Raw genomic sequence first — 16,629 nt, 5'->3', positions numbered from 1 at the left:
ACTTGCACTGCTGCTGCCTGTGCTATGTCTGTCCTGTGGATAAATGGCAGATGTTGCTTTCCTTTGTTGTTAATCTGGCGCTCTTCAAAAATATTAAATTCACTAGGGGAGAGTTTAAAAAAAAAAAAAAAGACTATTTATGGCTCAAGGCCGTGCTGGTTAGGCGCTGTTACTTCAGTATTATTTCCTGCTGATGCTGTATTTCCTTCCTCTAGGATTAAATATCTGGAATCTATTAACCGCCTTGACATTTTTTTTTTTCCCTTTGGCAGGGGACAAGTGATTTCTGCATCGCTCCAGACAAGTTTATAATGAACCAAACACAGAATGAAATAAGTGCAGGTAATTAATAAATGTAAAAACCCTAAATCCATCGCTAGGTTTTCAATCCAGAGACCTTTTATGAGCTTTATGTAATCTTACATTTAAAGCTTAAAGGAAAAATTTGCAATCTGTGGCCAAAAAGGCTGTCCAGACTCTCTCATACGGAGAGGCCAGAAACTGCTTTTTTGGGGGCGGGGGTGTGTGTGTGTGTGTGACATTTTGGAGGCTTTTGAAACTGTTCCTAGTCCCCAATGACATCAGTATGTGTCTCTGTGTTATGGCATTCACATGGGGCGGTTTCTTAATCCTTTGGATTTAAATGGTGTGCTTCATGCACACAGGCGCCTGGCGTGCTTTACAATATAAGGGCCGTACCAATGGCTTTTTCCCATTTTGAGGGTCATTTTCAAAATGTTGTATGTGGGTAAGCCATCAGAATATTGCCCCTCCCATACACCTGGATAAAAATTTGCACGCTGTGAGCAGGGCATGAGCTTTTACCCACGGGGATAAAGGAGCGAGGTCAGGTCGAGGAGGAAGGTATGCACGGAGATTTCATTTTTAAATCCCCACGTGTACGTTGCAAAGTATGGGGGAGTGGAGGTGGGTACAAGGTACCTACGTTATCCCATTGGTCCCTCTATTCAAAGGCAAACTCGCTGGAGAGTTTCCTTTTAAACTGTGGCTAGTCTCAAAATAGCCCCCTTTGTGTCTTTTTTTTTTTTTTTGAGAAAATGTTCATCACATCTGGTCCTTAGTCTTTAGTAATCTGTTTGTTGCCACTTCTGAGGTGCATCCTGGTAGCACATTCCCGCTGCTTGGAAGCCTGCGGAGGCGCAGGAGCAGAGTTAACTGTCCAGTGATTAATTGAGTAAACCAAGGCACAAAGAGAGATGACGTGGACTTGCCCAGGATCGCACAGACTCGGCTGGGAGCTGGGGACTTCCCTTCCTCAGCGAATAGCTGTGTCTCCCTCCAGAGATGTAACTGCATTCCCTGATGGAAGGGGGGGGGGGGTGTGTCTGAGTCAGGGCTGTCAGCATCACTGATGGAAGGGCTTGTGTGTGTGTGTTTTGTATTTCAGAAGTGGTCCATTACTACCTGTACTGCAGCCAGAGCCTCCGCAACCCCTTTCAGCAGGTACGGGGAGGGGGGGGGGGTTAGTTGTCTCACTGCTGGAGGCAAGTCAGAAAACAAATATTTGAGCCATCTGTTATCCGACTCCTGGGTGCCCACCGTACAAAATAGATCGCTCTGTAAAGTAGACCCTGGTGTAAGCTGGAAATCTGTCTCTGACTTAGGGGGGGCATTTACTAAGCTGTGTTAGGGCTTTACTGCACAATAAACAGCAGGGGATTGGGGAGGGTGAGGTGGAAGGGTTTTGAGGGGCAGGATAAGTTCCAGGCTATTTTTTTTTTTTTTTTAATGTTAGGGAAACTTGGGCAGTCCAGAGGAAGAGGATTGGGGGAGAAGAGGTCTTAATAGACCCTCTACTGATTTTATAGCTTGGGGGGAGTACAAGGGGCCACACCGGCCCTATTAAAATATTGCAACCTGGAATGTGAGGCCGCCATTGCATGGTGCGCTGATGTATTTTTCCTGGTGGTATCTTACTGCCGGGGGAAAATACATCAGAATTCATAAACCTGCAGAACTCTGTGCCGCTAGTTAATGATTCCCACAGTATTTTCCCTAAATAAATAGATTTTGTTACCAATGTGATTTTGCTTGTCTCGTGTAATGTAAGGTTAACCTAGCTGAGGAAAACCAGCCTGTGTTCTTGTGGTATTGGTATTGATATGTATAGCCGGTCCATATATACTGGCCGTAGGTGAAGGCCATTCAGCTTCACGCACAATCTAGTTTGGCTGCCTCAACATACATTACTGTATGTCTGAAAATGCTTAAAACCTGGGTATATGCCATGGAAAGAGGAGAGAGAGTATAGCCATGCAAAAGACAGCAGTGATCCTGTAGATAATGGATTTATTCTCTGGTCGTGTTCCCTTCATTCCACCCTGTGCTATACTCATGCTGTCTGTCTTCTGTTTCCTTCCCCCACCCCCAACTCCCTTTCACTCTGTTAGTAATCTGTAGCCCCACAACCCCCACTCCAGGGCACTCTTTCTTCCCCTTTCTGTCTTGGTTTGTTTCGGCTTTGTGCTTCTGCATTTTGATGTGCACAGGTCACTAGCTGAGTCAGGCCAGGGTGACAGCATCGCATCTGCAGACCCGCTGGGCCTAATGGTTTGGTTGCAGCAGTGGCGCTTGTGACCTGTGAAGGTCAGTAAGCAGCTCGTGCTTTGGTTTGTGCTTACATAGATGTAGATTCTGGTTTTGGAACTCGTGTTTTGTATATGGTAAATGATATATATTCTAATAGTTATGGGGGAACAGCTATGTTCTTACTGTTTCCCATGTTTTACACTGTCCTCCTTTTTTGGAGAGAGTAAGAGAGAAGGGGGTAACAAAACATGGATCAGCAGCTGACCCCGTTCGAGGATGTGGATGTGGAAGATGACTTGTTTGTTTGATTGTCCAGGCGCTGACCACTTTCCAGCGATCTCTGACCACGATGCAGATCCAGATTCAAGGTTTGCTGCAGTTTGCTGTACCCATCTTCCCCACGGCTGAGGTAAGCCGGCTAGGACTGTATTAAAACACAGGGATGTGAAGTGACTTCCCCAAAGCCACGTACAGAATAGGTGGCAGAGCTGGGATTAAAAATGGGGCATTGAGAGATCCTTGCTGTAATTTTGTTTTCTGGGGGAGGGGAGAAAGTTGAAGTGGAGGGGGGGAACAGAGAGAGAAGGAGCAAAGAGCAAGGAAACAGAAGAGAGATGCAGAAGGCATGAAAAGAGAGAAGCTTGAAAAAACAGGAAATTCAGCTTCGTTTATTTGGCTCTGCTATTAAACTTTCTGGCCTGTCCACTTTGAATAGGGAGTAAGAGAGAGAAGAAAAAGTGGGAGATGGGGTAAAAAGAGATGATAGGAGGGAAATGAGAGGGAGAGAGCCAGAGGGTGAGGGGCAGAAGAATGTGATTGTGCCCTACGATCCTGTGAAGCTTTGAGCCCGGCCCTGGCGAGGTTTAGAACTCCAGTACCAGGAATTCTCCTGCCTTGGTTGTGCTTCTTGCTGTGGAATATACATAAAAGCAGAGCCTGGTTCCATTCAAGTAGCTCTGGGTTGCTAACTGCAGTTACTTCTCCGGCCTGAGCCTGGTCAGTATGAAACTAGAATTCCCAGAAGTCCTCTGAGAATGACTCATAAGGGGGAAAAATCAGTGAAATAAGACAGGAGGGGTCAGGCTCTAGGTTGCTGATACTTTTTAAACTCTGCAGGAAATGTGGTGAGAATGTGGCTGCCTTTCATCCAACATGTATTCATTTATTTAGACATTTATATACCACCATCCCAAGTAAAGCTCACAAAGATTTACAATAATGACATTCATAGATATAAATCTGCAAATAATGATGGATTACATAGGAAGTATTCATTACCAGGCATTAACATCTATCAGGCGAATTGTTCAAATACATATTAGTTAAAGATTAAGGACATGGTACGTGAAGTACAAAATAAATAGAATAAAATAAAGTAGAAATAAAAATTAACAAGATAAGATTTCACATATTATTCTGTCTCTTTGTATCGAGATTCTTACGATCTCTCGTTACTAATGATTCTTGAGAAACAAATTATCTCCTGTCCTTTTATTGTAGCTCTTTACTTTCTGATGTTAAAGTTAGGTTACATGCGCCAGCCGAACCTTTAAAATTTGAGAACTGGAGTCTCTCACAGAAGGAACATGACTTGATTTGTTCTATGCCTTGTTGGCTACGCATGACTCCTGAGCCAGGCCCTGGACACAAAGAAGCCCATTTTGGGCCTAGGTGGATGAATGATGGGATGCCAGGGTGAAATGTTCCCTATTTATTTATTTATTTTGTAACTTCACCCAGCCCTTTCTGCGGTCCCTTCCTCATTATCTGAAGAGTGGGAAACATTGCCATTAGCTGCTTACCTGTGCCCTGCCTAGAGCATCTACCATAGGTCACCGGCATCTCTTCTCTCTGAGCCTCTCATTGCTCCTTTTCTTGATCTCCTTTTCCCCCCTCTTTCTTTTCCTTCCCCCTCCCCACGCACTGGAGCTCTTTCTAATCTGGTTCTCTTCCCTTTATCTGCTACAGAAAGACCTGCGCGGGATCCAGCAGTTACTGAACTCTTCGGAGACCAGCCTCCATCAACTCACAGCCATGTTAGACTGCCGGGGCTTGCACAAGGTAAGCCGAGGAGGGCGTCGCAGTGCCAGCGCAACGGCCTTAGCATAGTCACACGTGCACTTGTGGAATACGGCTTTAGGGCAGTCTAATTTTGCGGCGTGACAATCGGGTAACCACAGCCGAGGCCCCAGGTTTTAGTTCTGGACAAATGTGTGGGAGGTTGGGGGAAGGCGCGCACAGCCCATGCAAGTTGGGCCCGCTTGCTTGACTTCTGCCCTGATGCATTATTTGTTCAGAGCTTTCATTTCCTGAAAATCTAAAAGGGGAAAAAAATCTTCCCCGGGGGAAAAAGAAATCCTGTAAATAAGAACGTGTGCAGAAAGCAGAGTGAGACTTACGCCTAATTCCTATTAAATTCTGCAGTGTTTTCTGGCAGCAGTTTCTGCTTGCACAGTTTTTTTCTCCTGCCTGAAGTTACAGGAAATTGAATCTTTGGGTATATTGTTTAAAAATTGTGGAAGCACACAGACTTGCCAGCTGTGTTCCCCCCCCCCCCCCCCCACTTCAGCCTAGAACTTCAGTCTTTCCCTAAATCTGAGGGCATCACTCTCTGATAATCAGATGACCCCTGCCGGGCAGTTTCCGTGCCTAGTGATCATGCCTTGTTATGATCATTGCATGTGATTGCTATGCCATGCCATGTATTGCATTTTCAGGAGAGAGATTTGTCCCTTTCTTGCCTTACTGCAGGACTATCTGGATGCTGTCATTGGTATCTGCTATGATGGAGTGGAAGGATTGTTGTATTTGGCCTTATACTCACTCCTGGCTGCGTTTGCATTCTCAGCCATGGTATGTGCAATGCCTCGTTCCTGGAAACATTTGGCCGGCAGGTAAGTGATCACAGATTAAAGCCTTGTGAGCAATAATGTGACACTTCAAGGCCTAAGTTTGCTATTCGGTATTATAATAATGATAGCTATTAGCAGTGCAGGAAACCTGGACTCGGGGCTCCTGGCAGATGGTATCCGTTGTTGCCTTGTTGATGTGATGCACTGAATGGCATTGGGTGTGAGATGTTTTGCTATATAGGTAACCAGCAGCACCACAAGTGTCTGTCCTGCCCATGGCCAGCAAGGGGGCCCAAAATCACCCGGTGACAGTGAGCCATCTATTACCCTGGGTGGATCCCAGTTTGGATCTCAGTGGGCACGTTGCCAAGAAGCGCCCAATCGCAGTTGGCTCTGACTGGCATTTCAGTTGGTAGTCTGAATAAGTTGGCCAGGAGGGGGGTGAACAGGAATTGGAGACTGAACGTGTACCCTCTTTCCTTGCAGCGTTCGAGGTTATGACGACATTGATGAGGAAGACCCCTTTAACCCTCAGGCTCGGCGCATCGCGGGACACAACCCTCCCCGGGGCCAGATGCGCAGTTTCTGCAGTTACAGCAGCAGCCTGGGCAGTCAAACCAGCCTCCACCCTCCAGCACAGGCTATCTCTAATGCGCCCGTCTCGGAGTATATGTAAGGACAGCTGCATGATTTTACTGCTGCCACAGCCAGCTCACCGCAGGACCTACCTTGGCGCTTCACACTGTTCTAGAGCTTACATCCCCTCGCCATCCTCTCAACAAGGCCTTGGCTAGGAGAAGAGTTGAGGAATAGATTCCGATTCTTGTGATGGATGGGACCTGAGAAATTTTCATGGCTTAACTTTATTCATTTGCACTGTTTTCGCTAGCCCTTTCCCCCTCCCATTAAATTGGTTCTTTTGGTCCCAGCTGAAGTTGAGAGACAGATGTTTTGCCCTCAGGATCTGCCCCATGCCTCTCATGCACGTCTCTCTAATGCTGATGTACTCCCCTCGGAGTTCGATGTCTAGCTTGAACCCCTAGACAGTCAGTCTAACCTCTACCTCAGCTGCAGATATCAGATAAACTCAGTTCTTGGTTACCAAAAACATGTTTTTGAGTGAAGAACAGTTCAACACCCACAGTAGATGACAGAGTCCGAAGAGTAGGGAACAGGTTGATGAGACTGTTGCAGCTCTAATAGGTTTCTTTGAATGGGTTAATAATATATAAGAGGTGAAAAGATGATGCTTCTCAGAGCCCTCTTCTAAGGAAATAAACTGTCCCAGGCATTCCTTGGGTTGAGGGACCAATCTGAAGAAGGAGAAAGGCAGATAGAGAGAGAGAAAGACAGTCAGAGCAAAATAGCAATAGATCCAATAGGGAGCTCGGAGACATTCAAACAGCAACTAACAATAGCCAATCAGGAACAAGATCTCTACAACCTGAAGAAACTCTAAGCTAAGCAATATCTTAAAGTGACACAGCATAGCAGCATATTAGAGAAACACATACATACACTGTGGAGACAGAACAGCTGCTCTTTGGCTGTTGAGAGGGCATCACTATAAGACCAGGGCCTGTGAATGCATGCCAGCCTGGGGGAGCAGGAGCCTAGAAACAGAGAATCATGACAGCAGCAAAAGACCAGTCTATCTAGCCTGCCCATTCATGCCAACTGCTCAGTCCTACCATCCCTACCCACTCCCTCAGAAATCCTGTGTGTTTGTCTCATGCTTTCTTGAATTCGGATACTGTTCTAGAAACTCAGATCCCAAGTCTTGGCCTTGGCAGAGCTCTGCCCGATTGCTTTGCTCGTTTTCTTCCATGTCTGCCCATCTCCTGCCACCATGTGGGACGGCACTTTTGTCGTCCAGCCTGTGTCCAAGTGAGGTGCGTTTGGCCAGCCCTGGTTTTTCAGTGTTTGTCCACACCGAAATATTTCTTGCATATTTCTGTTTCTCTCTTACAACTGTTTCTTTGCAGCACCTGTAAGCATTGTTGTTATGGTTGCCCCCTCGCCCTCTTGTACTCCTGTCATAAATGTCTTCTTTCAGCTGCCATGGATGTTGATCACGGCTGTTGCTTTCACCAATCCGAGCAATATCCCTGCCATGTGTCCTTGCCGCACCTGTGAGCATTATCAGCACTGTTGCTTTCACTGCCATTTAAGTGTTATCGCCCCCTCACCCTTGCAGGAACCAGGCGGTGCTGTTTGGAGGAAACCCACGCTACGAAAACGTCCCGCTGATCGGAAGAGGATCCCCTCCCCCCACGGTATGCTGGGCTTCAGAGGCAAAGTCCTTCCTGTAGTGCAGATTTCCCCTTTGCTGTTCCCTCTAAGAAATAATACAAAATCTAGTGATATTTTTAAACCTTGCTGGTGAGAATCCTCTAGTTCCAGTTTCCTCTGCTTGTCCTTTGGACAAGTAACAAAACCCTTTTGGATACCTTTTGGGGTGAAATTCAGTGATTCTGAAATCATAAAGATATTTCTCTTGGCCTTCCATCTTGCAAGCTGGAGATTAACATTATATTACTAATGACAGCAGTAATATTGGCTTTGCTGATGTGCTCCCCATTGGCATCTTTCCCCCTTCTGAAGAGAAATTAACTGTAAAAATGACTTTTGCCATAATTTTAGTTATTTTCCTGGTACTGTGCTTTTGCCTGCCCTGCAGCTCCTGCCTGTGTATTGCAGAACAGCTTTGGGGTGCGGGCAGGAATACAGCACTGCCACAGACGGGCTGGTGCGTAAATAACAATAGAGAGCTAAGGGAAGAGAGCTTTATAAGAAATCATTTTCATGTTCTCGCACACCAAACTTCTCTTAACATGAACGCTGCGGAGAAGATCATTTTCTAAGACATTGTCTTCCTGTAGCACTACACTGGCACGGCAACAAGTTAAATCTTCTGGGCTGGTGCCATATTCCTGGTGCTTTCTCGTGTGTGGGCCAGAAATCTTCCCTGCGTGTTAGACTTTTTAGGAGGGCAGTTTCCTTAACGCTGTTTATCTGGGTAAGTACCGAATAAGCCGGGTAAAAGGACTGTCTCAAAACCACTCATTCTTAAACCCAGCTAAAAGGACGGATGGGCTCCGTAATGCGTGCACTATTAGCTGCATTAGAAGGGAGGCAGTCCCCGGGGGGGTGGGGGTGTCTTTAGGTCGGGGGTTGGAAAATGAAGCGCATGGATTGCATTTTCAAATCCACACACCCCATGGAGAACGTTCCCGCAGGAAAGATAGGCACAAATCTATCAGCAGCAGGGTCCAAAAGTGAAAGTACATGCGTACGTTGCCTCTGAGAACTGGTGCAAAGGCCTCAATGAAAATCTCTCTTTGGAGTTTGTATCGCTGTGGGCAGTTTGAAAATAATCCTTCCACCCCCCTCGTGCTCTGTAGCTCCCCCCACCACCACCAAAAAGCACATTCGTCCAAAACCAGGAGGCAAGTAACCCTCTAATGAGGTACTTGTTCTAATCTTTTCCCTAAAGACCAGCCACGGTCTATCAAATTGTTTTTGTTGGCATAGGCTAAAAATTCTTTCTCTGGAACTTTCTTCATTGTCTGAACTGCTAACTTTTGCTTTGTTGTTAGTACATCACCATATTTGGTGAGTTGTTTCTTTTTATCTAAATTATCATTCACGAGTTAAGTTTTTTTATTTTATTTTTTTGTTTTCGTCTTTTGATCGCACTCTTCCACTGTCATTAGGATCGAGGAGCTTGGTTCCTCTTGTCTCTCCATCGTCGCCATTGGTTCTTTTCCAGTTGTTGCGTCTCAGTGAATAAAAGGCATAACCATTAAAGAGCCGGAAGCAGGAGATCTCTACCTGTAACCTGAATGTAGGCTATCTAGGGGAAAGGTGAAGGGTCTGATAATTTGAAGCCCCCTTAGAGAAATCTGCAGCAAGGCACAGCACGGTCACACCTGATGTCGGGATGGTTTTCAAGTCGTAGGATCGTGGTTTGCCGTGCAGCTCAAATGTTTCAGAAAGGGCCATGCAGCCACTTCCCGGGCTGATGGTGTGGCTGCGTGATATTTCCAAAGAGCTGACTAAAGGGGGGGGCTGAGCTTTTGGGCCTAACGTGCAAAATGTGCTGAGAATCTACATGTGGACTTGTGCCCCTACCCCATGTAATGTGTGCAATAGAGCCTATCATCGGTTTGGGACGAAGAAATAAAGATTTGTAAGTACAAATTGGTGCCTTCAAGCCTTGGCGATCACTCTGAGTTTCCTTTGTAGAAGCTTATTAGGCTGCACCCCTGCCTTACATGATGGTGTCTGAAGAGAGGCATTTTCCTAACTCTGAAAAACCTCTAGCTGAGTGTACTTGACACTTGCTATTCATTTAACTGCCTTTTAATGGTTCTACATCATTGTGCCCTAATCCATCTATAAATCCTTGATTTAATCTGTTAATTTACCCCTATGCCATTCGTTCAGCTGTACCCATATGGGTACAGTAATTTTATGTAAAATTGTATATTTTTCTCGTACGAGAGTAACTTCCAGCTAGAGATGTTTTCTTGGCTTTTCAGAAATTCCAGCCATCAGTGACCAAGGTTGAAAATAGTTCAGAAGTGGGAAGAAACCCCTGAGAGGGTTGATTCAGATAGATCTGTCACTTGGGGCAGAGACCCCCACAGCAACCTCTGGGGTTCCATCCGTGTGAGGAACCCTCTGTGGGTGATGAGTTCTCTCTTGATGGGGGAGGTTTATGAAACCAGGGCCTTGCACCATCTGGCGATACTAGACAATGCAGATTCTTTCCTAAAAGCAGATGCAGCTGATCTCGTACATAACTCTTGTACATACTTTCAAGCTACCAAAAAAAAATTCCATGCATTAAATGGTTAATGTTGTTCCCTGACTAACAAAGATTGAATTATATGAACAGGCAGGCTTTTGGCTGTCCCATGGTTTGTTGCTGGCTCTGAATTTCTTTTTTTTTCTCTCTCTCTTCCCATCTAGTACTCTCCTAGCATGAGAGCCACGTATCTCTCAGTCGGTGAGGACCAGCGGCGGCATTATGGGAATGAGTTTCCAGCTTGAGACCGTGCTGCCTCCTTGTTTCTAAAACAAGACCAAGAAGTAGAGACACAGGGCAGGGGCTAGGATGACTTTTTTTTTTTTTTAAACAATTCTTTTATATATAACCGAAGCAGAAAGTTCCATAATTGTCAACGATGAAAGGGAAAAAGACTCTCAGGACCAGAGAAGACACCCCCTGGCACTGACCTGGCCATGGACTATTGTACTGCTCGCACGTGTAGGATCTGATGTTGAGAGCATCGCCGGCAAGCTTTACCGTGCGCCCTCTGACACCTGCGAGGATGAAGAAAGAGGCAGTGTCTCTTGACTTGGTGTCACTTGAAAATGGAGATTCAGCACATCAGCCTCCACCCAGAAACCTGGCCCAGGTGGGCCCAGGACTCGCCCTTGGTGGTGGTTTTCCAATTGGTCCTAGATCTGCAGCCGGCATCAAAACCAAGGGCATGAGAGTGTTTTTTTTGTGCTCCTCGTGCATCGCCAACGATGATGAGAAATTGTTAGCTGGGGTTTTGGAGAGAGCAGGTGGGGTGAGCTGTCCGAGTAACAGTAAATGGTTTGCCTGCTCCTGCGCACACAGAAATATAGTTATTTAAAATATTTGATTGCAGCGATTGCCTTCCTGGCTTGTTTTTATACCATTACACTGTGATGGAGAGGAGGCATTGGATGTAAATCTGTATCGCTATATTTGATCTGCTCAAGTGGAAAAGCCAGAGGTGGCTGATGGGGTGGGGGTGATCAGGAAGTGTGCTGATGGGGGATGTGGAATTAGGCTGTTCGCCAATCTTCTGTTAGCTACAGCCTGGGGAAAATAAGTGACCGTGGCTAGAAGTGGCACTTCTTACAAAAAAGATCAATTACATCTTGTTTTTAAGAAAAAATAGAAAAACACAATACCATTTTAAGGTCCGGGTAAGCTTAAAAAATCTTTGGTCTTGTGATTCTGTTGTATCCATAGTGAGCAACAGGCAATTTAGTCTGTTAAATCACTAGATATGACCAGCATGTCTCCACCAGTTGCTGACCTTGTTAAGGATTAAAAAAAAAAAAAAATCACTCCTCACACAATACAAGAAGCCTTTGCTGGAGGGGAGCGATACTTCTCGCCTGGAAAGCAAAACAATTTTGTCCTTCCCAAAGGAACAACCTCTGACCTGGCTTCCTAACCCAGCGCAGAAAGTCCTGCGCCCAGGCATGTGCTGGGAAACCATGAGGAGGGACAAGTTAATCCCTGCGGGGAGGACAAAATGGTTTTGCTATCCACGCTGCTGGCGATGAACACTGAACAGACGTGTCTTGCATTTTTCGGGGAACAGCTGCTGGTACGTGTTGTTTTTTTTTGTTTTTTTTTTAAATGGCTGAGAAATGGATGCAGCACAAGAGCGAGTGTTTTGGTGTTGGAGGTACTTGTGTTTCATGAACTGATTTGGGAGACTTTTTTGCAGTGGAGATGATTTTAGCAGTCCTGGATTACAACAGTTGTCGGAGGACTTTCCGCTTTCACCTTTGTTTTCTATTTTTCCAGTCTGCAAAGAATGATTTAGGATTTTGCTAAGAGATACTGGTCTTGACCACAACTTTTTTTTTTTTATACTTTTACACCTGTTTGGCTCGTTTTTGTTAAAACAAATTTTTAAAAATATAAATACATCATTTTTGATCAATTTCTATGAAAACAAGTTATTTTTTAAATTAACAGATGGTGCTGATTCCAGGCAGGAGCTGGAATTAAAATTCAGATGTAATCTTCCATTTGCTGGCCATAAGTATTAACCTGTGGGACTCTTGGCTGGCCCTTAAATATGTAAATTTGATTTTAAAACAGTTTGTTGTAATGTAGTGTGTGTTGTTTTTTGGTTTTTTTAAGTGCACAAAATTGGAACCCTGTACAGTATAGACTGTTTTTGAGTCTGCGATGTTTCCGTTCTAGACCCAGTTGCTATTTTACGCTGTAGAGCAGGGCTTTCCAATCCTGTTCTGAGGGCCCCCCCCCCCCACACACACACAGGTTTTCAGGATATGCACAATGAATATGCATGAGATACATTTGTATATCATGGAGACTCTACATATGCAAATGTATCTCATGCATACTCATTGTGCATTTTCTGAAAAACTTGATGGGCTGTGGCGTCCCTAGGACAGATTTGTGAAGCCCTGCTGTAGATGTAGCTCTTGACAGGTGCTCTAATGCTGGCTGAACCAATTTTTCCTCCTTTTAGACTAACGGGCCGATACTGTAAAGTGCGTTCAGCTGAGTGCACTGTTTTACCCCTTATACAGTAAGGGGTTTAGTGTGTTTAAAATATGCATCCAACTCCCCACCCCCCCGACACTAATAGCGCTTAGTACATGCAAATGCATAGTGATGAGGCTATTAGTAATTCGCCCAGGATACAGAAAAAAAATGTCTGCTCTGCACATTTTACACTCGGAAATTAACGCCTGCCCAAAAATGTAATAAATAAATAAAAAGTGCCGGCCGGTCAGGTTAGGAAAACGGATGCTTGATTTTACCGGCGTCCATTTTCCTAGCCCATGGCTGTCAGGGGGTTAGGAAAACAGATGCTCATAAAATTAAGGATTGGTTTTCTGAATTCGCTGACAGCCACCTCTTGGGCCAAGGAGGTGATAAGGGTGTGTAATCGTCCCTAGCACCTCCTTTTAGCGGGACCCCTCATTTGAATACAGGATCGCGCGCCCAAGAAAGCTGGCTGGGCACACGTTGGCAGAGCAGGCGCTCAACACAGAGTGCCTGTTTTCCTGCGGAGCTTACTTGAATCGGCCTGTTTGCCTGAGGACTAAAAATTCTGAGAACAACCCATAGCTCCATCTCCCACTGCTGTCACCTGAGCCATTGGGATCACTTGGCCAGTGGTTTTTGGTTTTTTTCCCAGCCCATTTCCTCGTGCTTTGGAAAAGAAGATGCTAGCGCCTAGGAGCTGCCTGTTTTTAAGGATGCTCAGTGCAGGCCTCAGGGAGCTGCTGTCCTTTAGGGAGCGTGTTAACCTATACATACCTTGTACTGTACTGTCATTTGTATGTCGGTCTGTGCTCTGCATGCATGTACATGCAGATGAGAAACCATAAGGAGTAGGTCTGTTTGTATTGCATGCAAATCTCCTCAGCTGTGCCAAGGCTAAGGAGCCCTGCCTGATTTCTATGAGCCCCTTGTGAGAGGGAAATAAAATGCGAGATGAAAGCGTGCTCTTCTGTCTCTTCTTCCCAGCAGTTCTACGACAAGAAAGCATCAGGAATCCTGCCTCAGTACTGACTGTTAGGCTAGTGTTTGAGTAAGCAGTGCCCTCTCCTGTCAGAAATTATTCATGCACCAGCCAATGCACTGAGTTAACCAGTAAGGAGCACATCAAGGCATTGGCTGCTATTCACATCCGTTTTCTCAAAACATTTCAGCTGTACCTGTATGGACAGGTTTTGACTTCAGGGTGGTTGTTGTTGTTTGGCCACCTAAAGCCTTCGTTCTGCTCTTTCACCTTGCCCCCCACCTATGTTAAGAATACTGTTGAAAAGTAATGCAACAGATGGCACATAAAGACCAAAATGGTCTATATAGCCTGCCCAGCAAGGAGTTAGTTGTAACTGCTGCTTCAGGCGGGTTACTCCCGTGCCTTTTGTTTAGGGTTGTAACTACTGCTCAGTGTATGTTACCCCCCTCCCCCCCCCCCCCCCCCGCCTTCTATAGGGTTGCATCTGCTGATCTGTGCATGTTCCCTATACGTACCCAGTCAGTCCAGACTCCTGGGTTTTGCCTCCCCGCCAGCAGATGGAGACAGAGAAAGTTTCACTGACACTGTACATAACCCAGTGTGCCACCTGCAGTCCCTCAGGATTTCTCTGTCTCCAGCAGATGGTAGATGGTGCAAAACCTGCAGTTCTGCAGTCAGGAGTGTGTTGGTTTTATGTTCCTTCCAGGGGGTTTTTGCGTCCCAGTGGGTCCTTCCCTGTCTGGTCAAGGTAGACGAGCTGGGGGTTGGTGACCCTTTTGTACGTTCGCTCCTTTCCTCTGTGGGGTGTAAATCTGGTGGTCCAGATCCCTCCCCTTCATGAGGCAGCTACAGGCTCAGGGTGGCTGTTTTCTTTTAGTCCGTCCCTTTTTTTAATTTGGTGGGTTGTTTTTTTTCTGCTAGCAGCTCTGTTTTCCATTGTAGGGAGTAGGTATTGTAAGTTTTGAAGAAAAAAAAAAGGTCTGGCTTTTTTTCTGATCTGCCATGTGGCCTGAACCTCTGCACCAAAGGAAAGTATGGGTTTCTATTTGTTCCCAGAGCGTTTAAAAAAACCAAACCAAAGAACTATATAGAGGAATCTGTACAGCAGTGAGGTTCTGGGGGGCGGGGAAGCTACCTTAGCAGCTCGGGCAGCTCAGCAATGAGGTTTTTCAGTAGCTTCTCTGCCTGCAGAGGAGACCGGGTGGTGCTGAGGGACTGTTCCCCTGGTGGTGCCATGGGTGCAGGGAGGGGCAGCGTATGCGTGCAGCCAAAGCATTCAAGGGTCCACATCAAGCATGGCCGCACCAGTAGAAAAAGCCGCATGGATGACAGGGTCTAGCAGTGAGGTTTTCCCCGTCAGTGCGGAAATGGTGGCCATTTTAGATTCCCTAGCAGCATTGACGGGAGAGGCAGAGGAATCCCCTCCTCAACTATCGCCGGCAGTTCCCTGTCCCACAGTGGTACAGAGAGGCACTTGCACTGAGGAGGAGTAGAGGTCTTCTGCTGATTTTAATTTGCTTATATACAAAGTGTTTACAGAGATGCTGGCTTTTGACTCGTCTCCATGGATTCTTGGGCAGTCAAGAGGCCTGAGTTGTTGAGAAGCTCTTCAGGCTGATGATTTTCGGTGCCGGATGTTAAATGGATCCGGGCCTAAATGCGTTGAAGGTGCAGGCAGGCTTTACTTAGCCGTGTGGTAGGCCACTGCAGCGGTTCTTTCCATGTGTGCATGCATTCTCGCCGCATAGTGGTTGCATGTGCAGAGACCTGTGTGCAGAAGGCCATGGCCTAGATTTGAGCATGTACGTCTGTGACCTATACTTGAGCACGTATTTGCGAGGGTACTTGTGCACATAAGACTGCAGCCTAAACTTGATCACATACTTGTGCAGCAACTTGTTAGTGTGCAACCATGGCCTATATGAGCATGTATTTGCACATGTACTGGTGCATGTACAACCACAATCTAGTCTTGAGTGCATATTTGCATGCGTCCTGGAGGGGTTTGTGTGTACGCCTAGGTGGCATTGGTGTGCACACAGGAGACCACCTAGAGCTGAAGTTCAGGAGAGCTAGGCGCCAGGGACGAACAGGTCCAAGCACCTTGCTAACTGTGAGGCTTGCCGTCTGATTGCAATTCAGTCCTCACTCTCTCTTCGTTGGTGTCGGTGCTGTTTAGATGCTCAAAGCAATTTGACTACTATAGCTTTTGCCCATGTTGGGACACCCCCTCAGCCTATGGTGTCACTGGAGGGGGAGGTGAGACAATGGTCAGTTCTCCTTTGTTTCAAAGGGCAGAAGGTTCCCCGAGAGAGGTTGGAGATAGCAAGGTTGGGCCTATAGACTGTGATATAGATCCATCCTCCTCCTGTGAAATGTTTCCAGGACCTTACACCCCTTTTATTTTTATTTATTTATTAACTTTTTTATAGTGACATTCGTGCGAACATCACGCCGGTTTACAAAAAACTGAAAAAGGGTGGGAAAATACAAATAGCCTTTCTGCAGGGGTGTCCAGCAAAGCAACCTACTATGTAGGGATCATGTGCTTGGGCCTCCCTAATAAGGAGGTGCTAGGGACACTAGCTCGTCCCTAGCACCTCCTTATTGGCAGAAGTGGCGGCTGTCAGCAGGTCTGACAGCCGATGCTTAATTTTACTGGCGTCTGTTGTCAAACCCGCTGACAGCCACGGATTCGGAAAATGGACACCAGCAAAGCTGAGCGTCCGTTTTCCAACCTGCGGGTCATGGGCAGATTTTTATTTTTATTTTTTTTATTTTTGGGGCCTCAGACTTAATATCGCTATGATATTAAGTCGGAGGGAGTACACTTTGCATGGGCAAAGGTAGCGCCGGCGCCATTTCTATCAACGCACCCGTGGCCTGAGAGTGGAAGATCACACCGGGACCCCCCCACTGGACCCCAGGTAATTTAAGACATT

General features: G+C 46.2%; 1 protein-coding gene across 1 annotated transcript in view; it reads left to right on the top strand.

The window, feature by feature from the left end:
• Window positions 1-13,667, top strand: part of TTYH2 (tweety family member 2) — a 71,302-nt gene extending 57,635 nt beyond the window's left edge. The window contains exons 7-14 of the mRNA XM_029599246.1: window positions 273-342; window positions 1,409-1,464; window positions 2,867-2,959; window positions 4,519-4,611; window positions 5,302-5,444; window positions 5,889-6,074; window positions 7,600-7,678; window positions 10,380-13,667. Coding sequence (XP_029455106.1) covers window positions 273-342; window positions 1,409-1,464; window positions 2,867-2,959; window positions 4,519-4,611; window positions 5,302-5,444; window positions 5,889-6,074; window positions 7,600-7,678; window positions 10,380-10,460 — 801 coding nt within the window. The 3' untranslated portion in view covers window positions 10,461-13,667. The remainder of the gene's footprint in view (window positions 1-272; window positions 343-1,408; window positions 1,465-2,866; window positions 2,960-4,518; window positions 4,612-5,301; window positions 5,445-5,888; window positions 6,075-7,599; window positions 7,679-10,379) is intronic.
• The last annotated feature ends 2,962 nt before the right edge of the window (window positions 13,668-16,629 follow it).

This window comes from Rhinatrema bivittatum, chromosome 4, assembly GCF_901001135.1.
Source record: "Rhinatrema bivittatum chromosome 4, aRhiBiv1.1, whole genome shotgun sequence".
NCBI lineage: Eukaryota > Metazoa > Chordata > Amphibia > Gymnophiona > Rhinatrematidae > Rhinatrema > Rhinatrema bivittatum.
Note: the sequence above shows the minus strand (reverse complement) of the source record. Positions and strands in the feature narration are given on the sequence as shown.